At 38.0% G+C, this 12,825-nt stretch overlaps 1 protein-coding gene across 1 annotated transcript; it reads left to right on the forward strand.

The window, feature by feature from the left end:
• Positions 1 to 1,107: 1,107 nt before the first annotated feature.
• Positions 1,108 to 5,824, forward strand: LOC104089062 (probable inactive receptor kinase At5g58300). The gene is made up of 3 exons (XM_009593873.4): positions 1,108 to 1,483; positions 2,990 to 4,306; positions 4,891 to 5,824. The coding sequence occupies exons 1-3, from the start codon at positions 1,474 to 1,476 to the stop codon at positions 5,520 to 5,522; spliced, it is 1,959 nt and encodes a 652-aa protein (XP_009592168.1). The 5' UTR covers positions 1,108 to 1,473; the 3' UTR covers positions 5,523 to 5,824.
• The last annotated feature ends 7,001 nt before the right edge of the window (positions 5,825 to 12,825 follow it).

Consider the following 12,825-nt stretch of genomic DNA (forward strand, 5'->3'; position numbering starts at 1 on the left):
CTTCTTATAAGTATAGGTAATACTATAAATCATAAGAAGCTAAGCATGGGTTCACTAATCATCAGATTCGAAAAAAAGTTTGAAAGTCATTTTTGCGTAAATGTTACCCTCAACAACCACAATTAGTCTATAATTTATTGAAATAATCTCATTTTGAAATTCTAATAAAATATATTTGAAATGAGACTAGAAAAAGTGCATTTTACATAATAAATTAGGCACTAAGCGAAGTAGATATACCTTGATGTAATGGAAAGTAAAAAAGATCGTGTCCGTAATATTTAAATTCGATTTATATCGAAGATAGCGGCAAACCTACAAAATTTTGAATTATGCGAATTTACCTAAGAACAAAACAAAACGTATAGCAAAATTTTATAAAAGTAAGTCCGACGAATTGAGATTAAGGTTTAATCTTCGTGTTCATACACTTGTTTATAGAAAATCGTTTTACAATGGTATTTATTTATGCAAACATAAACAAAAATATTGGCAAATTAACTAGAGTTTAAGTTCTATGTATTTATATTGTAAAAAATATTTACACAATCAAATCATTTATTAGATAAATTATATTTATTAGATAAATTATGCTTTTTGATAAATATCAATTAAAATATGATAAAGATAATAATTACCCTGCTATTACATATTTAAATTTTTTTAATAGGGTAAAAGAAAGTTATAATAGCAGATTATAATAGTAGTACATAACTTATAGCATGTTTGGCCAAACTTCACCAATACTAGAAGTACAAAAAAATATTTATTTTTCAAAGTTGATTGTTTGGCCAAGCTTTTGTAAGAAAAAGTACTTTTGAAGAGAACCACAAGCAGAAACAGTTTTAGAAAAGTAGAAAAAAGTAGTTTTCTCCAAAAACACTTTTTTGAAAAATACTTTTGAGAAAAAAAACTTAGAAGCATTTTTTAAAAGCTTGACCAAACTGCTCAAAAGTACTTTTCAAATTAATTAGCTAAACACAAACTATTTTTCGCCAAAAGCACTTCTCAAATAAACTTATTTTTGCGGCTTGGCCAGACTATTAATCCAATTAATTATTATTGTACTACTTTTAAAGGTTCATAATACAAGTTAGTTAGTTGTATCTCCTAACAAAAAGCCTAAATCCAGGGACCCTACTGGAGCAAGTCTGCAACCACCCCTCTCTCTTCTCACTCTGCATTTCTTCTTCACTTGCAGAGTTTCCACTTCACCTAATTCTCTTTGCAAATTCTCCCATTTGCTCTCTTGTCTGCTGCTAACACAGATCTAACTCCTACTCTTTCACCTTAACCAAAAACGCTTCAGCTCCTCACTGTTCCATCTTTGTATTCTTCAATTTGAACAAAATATGTGGGTACTACACCTGTGTTCCCGTAAGGTTTGTGGGAACTGTTATTTTCACCTCCCACCTCAGCATTCATCTTAGAATTGTTTTACCCCATCTGACAAGGGTTTTCTTGAAATTCCAAATGTTTCGAGGTACTATAATTCAGTTGGTGTTTTTTTTAATTTTGTTTGTGAAATTTATATTCCTGCATTTCTTCAGCTTGGTGAATTTCAGCTGCTTTTGGTAACAGATCTGTTTTACAATTAGCAAGACCATGTTTCTGTATTTGGGTACTCTCTATTTGCTGGAAAATGTTGAATCAACATTTTTGAGGTGTTAAAGATTTGTAAATTTTTGGAGAGCACTACTGTGAGTACTAAAAGTATCCTAAAATAACATTTCCTTGAGGTTTTTTTTTTTTTTTTGGAATTAGTTGCTAAGTTCCAGTTTGAGATCTTATCAAATAAAGATATTGGGGCCTTGAGATTTTTAATTTGTGAAATTGAAGTCTTAAAAAAGTTTTTTTCTCGTTTGTTCTTACTTTTCTGATGACACTAGTGCTCCAATTAATGCCTGGTTATAGTGTGCCTCGCCTTTTATTTTCTTAAAAATTATTTTTGTTGCAATCATTCGTCCATCTGTAAAATTTGCACCCACTTCCTTGTATAATAAGCAAGCCTTTTCACTACTTTGTGGTATAGAAAGTGAAGAAAAAAGGTTTTATGTTTTTGCTTTTCCCCTCTCTTGGATTCTCATTTTGTGTTTTGCTTTAGGATATTGCTTCTTTAGTTTATTCATTCAAAGTTTTTTCAGCCATTTTGTGGGCTATCATTTTCGATTTTATTATGGTTTAGAGGAACTTTAATCATAATGTCAAAATTCACTTTGTACCTTATTAGTGATGGTTGTGCTCTGTTCAAATACTATTGAGAAATTTCAAAAAAGAAAACTATCTTTGCGTTGAAACTCATTTGTAGATTTATATTTACCCTTTTTCTGTCTTTCTAAAATCATTGGTTTAATCCGTTTCTGCCATTTTATACGCTTTTGTGTTTGAACCTCTCAAAATCTATTTCAGAATATCCCCATTTTATTGTCTCAAAACAGATAACTGTATCTACTATCCGAAGTATTCAACTCTGTATGTTCTTTTACGTAATATGTGAAGATACTGCATGTTTGTATGTTCTTCCTATTATTTCAGTTTACAGGATCGCTGGTTCCGATCCAAGTAAATAAGAGATTGATGAGCTTTTGAATCAGCAAGCTGTTCTTATGAAATATGATTTGTGACAAACACATTTTTTATGCATCAAACTCATTCTGAGATTTGGCAGACTAAATTTTTTTTTTTCATTCTCAAATGGAAAAGTCATTTGTTTTATTGGCCTTTTTCTGCAGCTAGTGAAAAATGTAGTTGCACATTTGTGGTGATTTGACATTATTGAAAATTATTGGAATTCTGTTCGTTTCTCATTTGATCCAGAACACTAATCCAAATATTCTTTCTACTTCGTCTCACTGAAGTCTATAGAGACTTTAAAGGCTTATGTGTCTGTGAAGTCAATGTGATGTTGTATACTCTCATTCTCTCGCTGTCGTCTTTATGTTTGTTGCGTTTGCTTATCTCACGTTCTTTATCTGCTGTACTATCCCAGGTAAACCGCATCATTGGCAGCATTGTTGCTTTCAATCAATTGAATGTTTCCTCATGAGAATCTGCTCAGCTTGTCAACTGCTGCCTGCCCTTTTGGTTGTAGCAACACTTCTTCCCCTGACTCTTGGTGATCTAGACTCTGATAAGCAGGCCCTTCTTGCCTTTGCTTCTGCAGTTCCCCATGGCCCGAAGATCAACTGGAGTCCTGCCACCCCTATATGCTCATCTTGGGTAGGCATTACTTGTAGTGAAGATGGGGCCCACGTAGTGGCTGTACGACTTCCAGGAGTTGGACTCGCTGGTCCACTCCCACAAAATACTCTTGGAAAGCTGGATTCTTTAAGGATTATCAGCCTTCGAGCAAATCGACTCAATGGAAATCTTCCTGTGGAGATCACCTCACTTTCTTCCCTCCAATACCTTTTCCTCCAGCACAATAACTTCTCCGGACCTATTCCTGCTTCTTTTTCACATAAACTGAATGTTTTGGACCTTTCATATAATTCTTTCATTGGTAAGATTCCCGTCACTTTTCAGAATTTGACTCAACTATCCGGTTTGAGCTTGCAGAATAATTCGCTTTCTGGACCAATTCCGAATTTCACCCTCCCAAGGATTAGACATTTAGATTTAAGCTACAACAATCTTAATGGTTCTATTCCATCATCCCTCCAAAAGTTCCCCAACTCTTCATTTGAGGGGAACTCACTCTTGTGTGGGCTTCCCTTAAATCCCTGTTCCCCTCTTTTACCACCGTCCCCTTCCCCGAACATTCCTCCCAAACAAAGCTCAAAGAAGAAACTGAAATTAGGAGTTATTATTGCTATTGCTGCTGGAGGGACTTTGCTCCTCTTTCTGGTGGTTCTAGTCATGTGTTTGTGCTGTCGAAAAAGGAAAGAAAGCAGTGGTAGAGGTGTGTTAAAAGGGAAGTCCTCGAGCGGAGGCAGAAGTGAAAAGCCCAGGGAAGAGTTTGGTAGTGGGGTACAAGAAGCTGAGAAAAATAAGCTGGTTTTCTTCGAAGGCTGCTCTTACAATTTTGATCTTGAGGACTTGCTAAGGGCTTCTGCTGAAGTTTTAGGAAAGGGGAGTTTTGGAACTGCATACAAGGCTATTTTGGAGGAGTCAACGACAGTGGTGGTAAAAAGATTAAAAGAAGTCATTGTTGGGAAGAAGGACTTTGAACAGCAGATGGAGATTATTGGCAGAGTTGGGCAGCATCCAAACACTGTCCCCTTGCGTGCTTATTATTACTCCAAGGATGAAAAGCTACTTGTGTATGACTATTTCTCACGGGGTAGTTTGTCTTTACTCTTGCATGGTAATGCATTTTCTTCTTCCTCTTTTTCTTTCTCTGTCACTCAGTATTTGGTAGATCAACTTGATACAATCTTTATGATTCAATGACTGAACTCTTGCATTGGAGACAAACTGCACTTTTATGATTCAATGACTGGACTCTTGCATTGGAGACAAACTGTGCCAAACTGATGACAGAAATATATTCATACTGAATCTGAACCATTCTAATTCATACTTGAAAGTTGAAGACTGGTTTTTTCTGGTTGAAACTTAAAAATGAGGAAACCATATTCAGGGTGTATATGCATGTATATGGGGATCTTTTTTTCTAATGTTTGTCTATATGTAGTTGTTCTACGTGAGGCAGGGTATGGAGATCCTTAGCCATATTTTGCTCTTGGCAACTTTCTTATATCTCTGATGTCTTGTTTACTTCATTAGCTACACATCTTGCTGCTATTCTAGCTGAAAGCTGGTAGATACCGAAAATCTGGGAGCGATCTCATAATTTGTATCAATTCACTTCTCAATGTTTAAAATGCTGCTTGTGCAGAAACTGAATAGGCTCATCTAATTCCATGTTGAATTCCAATGTCATAACAGGGAGCCGGGCTGCTTCTGGAAGGACACCACTGGACTGGGAATCAAGAGTGAAAATATCACTTGGAGCAGCAAGAGGGATCACCCATATCCATTCAATGGGTGGTCCAAAAGTTACTCATGGAAATATAAAATCCTCTAATGTCCTCCTCAACCAAGATATGGAAGCTTGTGTCTCTGATTTTGGTTTAGCGCCTGTTATGAACTTTCCTGCAGCTCCATCTCGTCATCCAGGGTATCGCGCTCCTGAGGTCATTGAAACACGGAAGCACACTCATAAATCAGACGTGTACAGCTTCGGTGTCCTAATGCTCGAGATGCTTACAGGGAAGCAACCAATTCAATCACCAGGGCGTGACGACATGGTTGATCTCCCTAGGTGGGTGCAGTCAGTCGTCAGGGAAGAATGGACCGCTGAGGTCTTCGATGTCGAACTGATGAGATTTCAGAACATCGAAGAGGAGATGGTGCAGATGCTTCAAATTGCCATGGCATGTGTTGGAAGGGTGCCAGACATGAGACCCACCATGGATGAAGTTGTTAGAATGATAGAAGAAGTCCGACAATCTGACTCCGATAATCGGCCATCTTCAGAAGAGAATAAGTCCAAGGACTCAACTGTGCAGACCCCTTGATTCCTTGGACCTCCGAGTTACAACTTGTAAGTCGTGAGATATTCATCCAATTCAACAGCTTTTGTGCCTCCTAAGGTTCTTGAATTCAGCCTTACGAGTGTATGCAGCTGCTGAAAGAGTGTGCATTTGCTGATTTGTTTTCTATTTAGGCATTATAGTGGACTAATTGGTACTCTGTCCGAAATTTCACAATTCTTTCTTTTCTTTTTGTTTTCTTGGTTTGTTTAGATCATATTATCATTTGATTGTAAGCTTGTGCACTTTATCAACAGCTAAATTGATGATCTCTCTTTTTCAGCAAACATTCATTTGGAAAGAATGACTTCTCAAAATGTTAGTCAAGGCAATGAGTTTGAAATTTCTTCAAGAGTTTAAGCGCTGTTTGGTTTTAAAACTAAAGCCATCCTCTTTACAGGCAAAACAAAAGGTAATCGTCCCGAAATTAAGAGTCCGTTTGGATGGGCTTATTTTAAGTGACTTTTAAGCCAAAATAGTTTTTAAGCCATAAGTTAGGAATTCTAACTTTTGGCTTTTGGCTTGTTTTTATCATTTTAGCTTAAAAACAAGTGCTTAAAAACACTTTCTTACTCTATCCAAACACTACAAAATGGCTTAAAAGTTATTTTGGCTTAAAAGCACTTAAAATAAGCCAATCCAAACGGGCTCTAAATAACGAAGTGACACATCTGCGCTTCTTTAGTGCTTTTCTTCTAAAGTGTTTAAGGAAGGCCGGGTTAAAATTGAAAAGTTTATCCAGATTAACCTAATTTAAACCAACACATTTTATTATGCCATGTATATTTCAATTTTAATAATGAACTAAACATCTACCAATAAAAGTATATTAACTAAAGAATTTTTTCATTATTTAACCCCTATATTATAATCTCGTTATAATCTTAGGATAACACTTATTCCAAGGAAAATATCAAACATAACAAATAAAATATATTAACTGTATGCAATAACAAGAAAAACATCTAGCTCCACTTGTATGAATATTAAAGCGGTGCCACTTAAAATAAGATTTAGAAGGTTGATCCTGTAAATATGCATGTGTCTCTATCAAATGACTATTTTCGAATTTAATTGTTAATGTTTTTAAAGAGATATACATGAGTAGAGTGTGTCACGACCTTTTGTATTTAGTAATTAGCACTCCAGGAGTCGGACGCAATGCGAAGCTACTCATGACCTCAAACTGCCGAATCAGATGTAATTGCTCACCAGTCGGGTCCTTACATTCTCCCCCACTTAAATATACGTTCGTCCTCGAACGTGCCAGGAGTCGTTCCAAAGCTATCAAATCACTGCATGAGCTCACCATACATACACCCGGGGTGATTCCACGTCACCCCAATCTATGTTGGCCTGACAATGCCACTTATCTGAAGATTTCACTTCATCCTTAGTCCATAGCCTTAGGACATGACCCAATCCTCAACATCTGAAACTCATCATAGGACCCGAATCTCGCATCAATATACTGTATAAGCCTGAACAAGCTGAATCGAGCTACAATCCTAACCCAGGGTACAATCACATGATGCTCCACCCAACTCAAATCCCCGCTACAATAACTTCCGACCACCATAGTTGTCCTATAACAATCTTGGTACCGACAATACACTTCAAATCAAATAAAACTTTGTTCCGGACCTCCGCAACGCTGCCCAAGATAAAAGAACATGCAAAAACTCATAACCACCAATGAAATCAACAAGCCAGAAGCTCTCTCGTCCGTCAAGGGCCATTGACCAATTCTGAGCGGAAATAGCATCACCCTTCCAAACACTCCTCATCTCGATACGATAGTGCAAATCTCAGGTCTAGAAACCTCATCTCAGCCGATACAAGCAACCCAACTGACAACTCACCCCGAAACCACACGGATTCTCACACAATACGGTCCGTACACCAAACCATTAATAACTCAGATATGCAACAAAAATAGAAGGAAAGCAAGGTACGGGGACTATCTAACAAGTACAACAGATATAACAACAAAAGTACAATTTCATTAACTCATCCCACAGAGGGAAAACAAAACACCAAATAAACACAAGGGAAAGGGTATCCCACATAACATCCCTTGCGGTGTGCAGCCTGATCCCAAATATATCAATCCACATAGGGATACCTATCACGCCAAAGTTCTCGGGTTCACTGACCACATGAATGCCGATATCAAGCACGATGGAGTGCACAAATATAATCGTGGGAACATGAATAGAAATAATACAACATGGAGGAAAGCAAGCACAACTAAGGTGCAATGAGCAAATAAACATCACGAGGACCATCTTGCCCATATCGCCATAAGGCCTAAACGGGATTACAACATGCGTGAGAATAATCATACAACCTCACAGCCCATCATAGCATAAGAGAGGAGCACATAACATAGACTGGGGCCACAAATAATATCCATTCTACTCGGTAACATGACCATGATATCAACTTCACAAGAGTACCCAAACCCGATCCGATATAGAATACATATTCCCATTGGGCTTTCAAATAGCCCCCAAACCAATTTTGATCATTCCCAAACAAGTAAATATCCTTCCAAAAGTCCATAGCAACCTATCCATAATATATTCCATCAGTTATCCCATTCTCAACATTTCTTCACAATCCGCAACCAAGAAATGGTCTGCCTACGAGGACATCCAGCCCCGAAACCTCATGAATACCATAATTTCCATACCCGATCTCAACTACGCTACTCAAATGGATGATACATCACTCACACTCCATCATCTTACGAAAGCACCCACGCCAGTCTCCCATGCTATGTATCAAAACCCGGACCTCAGAAGCCTCAAAACCTGGTAATCACCATACTACTAGCCAAACATCCGCAAACCAAAACATGAGGTGCCTTCCTAAAATGCACGCTCTTCACATGTGATATCCAATAATGCCAGCGTTTAATTAACTTCTGATATCCATCTAGCAAAAAACCATAATGCACAACATATTCCTTATGCCCGTAGCAGACAACTGACTCAAGCCGTGGCCGACAACATCAAGAACTTTTCGAGACCCGCCCGCACATAACTAATCCATCAGGACCGAATCTCCCCAACTCAACCGAGTCACACAAACCGTCCAACCCAAGAGTACTACCACAACAACCAGTAGAGAATTACCACCCAAAAAGGACCAATTACTTCCATCGCTATGCTGACCCAACACCACCGAGCTGACCCATTTCTTCGGATACTCTTCGACTTTCCTTTGGGTAACACTTCTTCCTGTTGATACACAACGATCCCAAAACCAGAGCTCAATGCAGAAAATCCTAGCACGAACCACGTAGCCCAGAAGATCATAAACCACCATATTTCCTCTTAAGCACCCCATAATGCCGTAGCCGAGATGCCCACGCTGAAGAGACCTTCTGTGAATCTGCAATTGCTTCTCTGACCTCTCCGATACTGAAATGTAGATATATTAATGATGCAGAAATACCGCAAGTCCCAGCATTATCCCACGCAAATCTCATATTTTAATCATATACAAATTTTGGGGAACCTTTCAATACCACACATATACATATCAGGCCAAAACTGATATAACACATGACCCTGCAATCTGATTGTCGATAGTGGACTCCCCCACTTGGCGCGAAGCCATAGGACATAACATCCGATGATCCATAATACTAACCTTCACAACTCGTACAACACCCATCATAAGATACCCCAAGTCATCTACTAAGCGCATGTCCATCCTCGTGACAGCCAAACTCACTTCCTCCAGTGCGTTGAATGATAATATGTACCTTCCACAGAGTAGAAATCCCATACGAACCACATAGTCTCTAATACCACAAACTATTCTCAAATCAACATCCACCTCGTTACCCTACCATGATCGCGATGACTCGTGAACCAATTAGACCTTCCCAAGCTCCTACTTATCAACCAGATGCCAGAACCCGCAGCACCCCCACGTGATCAACTGAATGATCTCTCAATACCTCCGCATCTTCAATATGGATGACACATTGAGACAATGTTTGAGCATCCCTGTCTCCTTCGTGGTCCATCCACAGCATCACGAACCGTCGGCGCCTAGCTCATACCGAGGGCGTAATATCATACACGACTGGATACAAAGGAATATAAGATATATGCTTCAAGCTGAATGAATGCCGCACAATAAGGAATGAAAGAAGTGAAATTTTCTAATAGTTTCCGTAGCCTCTCGAAGATAAGTACATACATCTCCATACCGACCCGAAAGACTCTACTAAATATTCTTATGACTCGTAGCACCTATGAACCTAGAGCTCTGATACCAACTTGTCACGACCCCAATTCCCACCGTAGGATGTCGTGATGACACCTAGTCATTAAGACTAGGTAAGCCTAAGACATACTGATAAATAGTGGAATTTAACTAATCTTATCTGCAATACATTAAATAATATCTGAAATAACGTAGTTGAACCGACATCAGTTACATAAACCCAAGACCGGTAGTACAAGTCATAAGCCTTTCTAAGAATAAAACTATATAATAAATACATCACTATTTTGGAATGATAGGAAACAATGGAAATGAAATACAACAGAAGGTGACTTCGGGACCTGCGAATGTCGAGCAGGTATACCTTGAAGTCTCCAGCCGTGCAGACAACAGTCTCAAAACCAACTCAATCCGAAGTACCTGAATCTACACAAAAATGTGCAGAAGCGTAGCATGAATACACCACAATGGTACCCAGTAAGTATCAAGCCTAACCTCAGTAGAGTAGTGACGAGGCCAGGTCAAGACACCTACCAGACATGAAAACCTGTGTAGGATATATCATAAAGCTAACAAAGGAAAGAACATTAATGTAAGGCCAATAGCAGAAGGATCAAAAATTACAATCAACAGTGAAAATAATGGGAGCACAAATGGCAACGAGATACAACCAAGTAATTAAGCAACAACATAGTCGGGGTACAACTCAATCAGTCAAATCATTCCTTATGCACGAACTACAACATGAATTACCCAAAGTACCACTCTTCGTAATCTCAACTTATAAGTCACAACTTTCAAACCTCACACGTATGGCACCTTGTGCCCACATTTTCCAAATCACTTTCGCACGGCAATACCCACGTGCTACCATGTACATAACATCCATGTCAAATGCTAATAAAAATGTTTGAGGTATCTATTTATATACAATAAGTATAATTACAGTTTTTGAATTCAGTAGGAAATCAATGAAAAAATGAGTTTATTTTAGAAATTATTTGGGTGACGAAAATAACATTTTCAAATAACATAAAGCATCGGATAAGCTACTGAATATAATATAAAATTTGTCAAATTAAAACATAATAACTATTTCTTTTAAATAAACTACGAGCATCAGACATATAACGAAGTTTAAGTTGAGAAATCAATTAAAGTGAAATATGAAAACTATTAAGAATAGTAAAGTACTGAATGAAACGACGAATTTAACTTAAAGTCACATAAGGAAAGCACGCCCAAATTCTTTTATTTAAAACAGTTATGTTATCAACAACTCAACAGGGTATGAGATAGTAACTCTGCGTAGTAAATTCATCTTAAAAATCAATTCACCATGTTACCACGGGAGCACAAATTGATACATTGAAATAATACAACGATTCATGTAGGATGCATGACTCACACAAAATACAACAATAACAACAACAAGTACAATACACACAATCCGCTGCGATGCGCAACCCGATCCCACCGTACACACATAATCCTCCCTTATTTCACCATATTAATATCGAGAATCACATATAAAATCCGTTGCGGCACGCAATCCGATCTCACCATATTATCATTTATCAATATCATAATCCTCCCTTATTCCACTATAAATATTACATATATAATCCATTGCGGCGCGCAACCCGATCCCACCATATCAATATTAAATCTTCCCTTATTCTACCATATCATAACCGTTGCGGCGTGCAACCTGATCCACAAACAATTTTAATCAACAACAACAACCCAATAACTCAATTTACAAGAATTTTTACTATCAAAGAGTATGAGTACACGGCAATAAAGGAACCACGTAATAATCAAGGAATGCAATAAATATTACAAAAGCAACAGGACAAGTGAAGCACGTGACAACTAAGGTGTGCAAGTACAACAATTAAGGCAAGTAGCAGATAAGCACAGAGTCATGGAAGGAACTCAACAATTAAGAGGTCACAAGACAATAAGGAAGGCAATAACTTCAACTAAAGCATACAAGGGCGAAATAACAAGTAGGAGGTACAATAAGTGCTAACAACGTCAAATAGAGCATGTAAGAGTAGATTAACAATGTGAGATATAATACATCATGAAAATTCAATTAAAGGCATGGAAAGAGTCTAGATAACCTACACCGGTCAAATACCATATGTAGCTCATGTACCACTCGTCACCTTGCGTACACGGCTTTCATATAACATAAATAGCACAATCAACCAGAATTCTAAGGGGTAGTTTCCCCCACACAAAGTTAGACAAGATACTTACCTCATTTCGGCCAAATCAATACTCAAATTAGCCTTCCCTTTACAAATTCACCTCCGCTCGGCTCAATCTAGCCAAAGACGACTTAAATACACGAAACAATGCAAGAGAACACAATTTTAATTAACAAAGCTATGATCTTTATACAATTTCTAAAAAGTCAACAAAAGTCAATCCTGGGCCCGCCCAGTCAAAACCCGGGTCCAAGGGTAGGTCTTGACTACCCATAGCCCCACGAGTCCATATATGTGCTTTGTTTCCAAATCCGAGTCCAATTCGATTCTCAATTCCGAAATTTTTATTTTTCACAACTTTGACAAAATCTCTATTTTTTCCCCTTAGATTCTTATGAATTTGATGTTAAATCTAATATATAATCATGAAACATAATTGAAAATTGATTAGGATCACTTACCCAATAGCTTGGTATAAAAATCTCTCCACAAAATTGCCTCCTACTGAGTCTAGGGTTCAAAATATGATAAAATAAAGCTAAGTTTCGGAATACTCAACTAAAAACAGGCTGCAGATGTCACATTTGCGGAGAAATGATCGCAAAAGCGACCCCAACCAGGCCTGCTAAAGTCGCATTTGCGACACAAAACTTCGCAAATGCGAATAAGTCTCACCCAGTAGCTTGTCGCAAAAGCGAGCCCCTGTGTTTGCTAATGCGAAACAAATCCTTGCAAATGCGAGGTCCCTTCCCCAACCCCAGGTTCGCAAAAGCGAGAAAATACTTGCAAATACGATGGTCACATTTGCGACCTGCTCATCGCAA

The sequence above is a fragment of the Nicotiana tomentosiformis genome, chromosome 7, assembly GCF_000390325.3.
Source record: "Nicotiana tomentosiformis chromosome 7, ASM39032v3, whole genome shotgun sequence".
Classification (NCBI taxonomy): Eukaryota; Viridiplantae; Streptophyta; class Magnoliopsida; order Solanales; family Solanaceae; genus Nicotiana; species Nicotiana tomentosiformis.

What these genes read in the sequence shown, in the direction of transcription:
- LOC104089062 (XM_009593873.4), top strand. An exon ending in TTTGTCTTTACTCTTGCATG is followed by an intron (nt 4,307 to 4,890) that starts GTAATGCATTTT and finishes ATGTCATAACAG; the next exon opens with GGAGCCGGGCTGCTTCTGGA.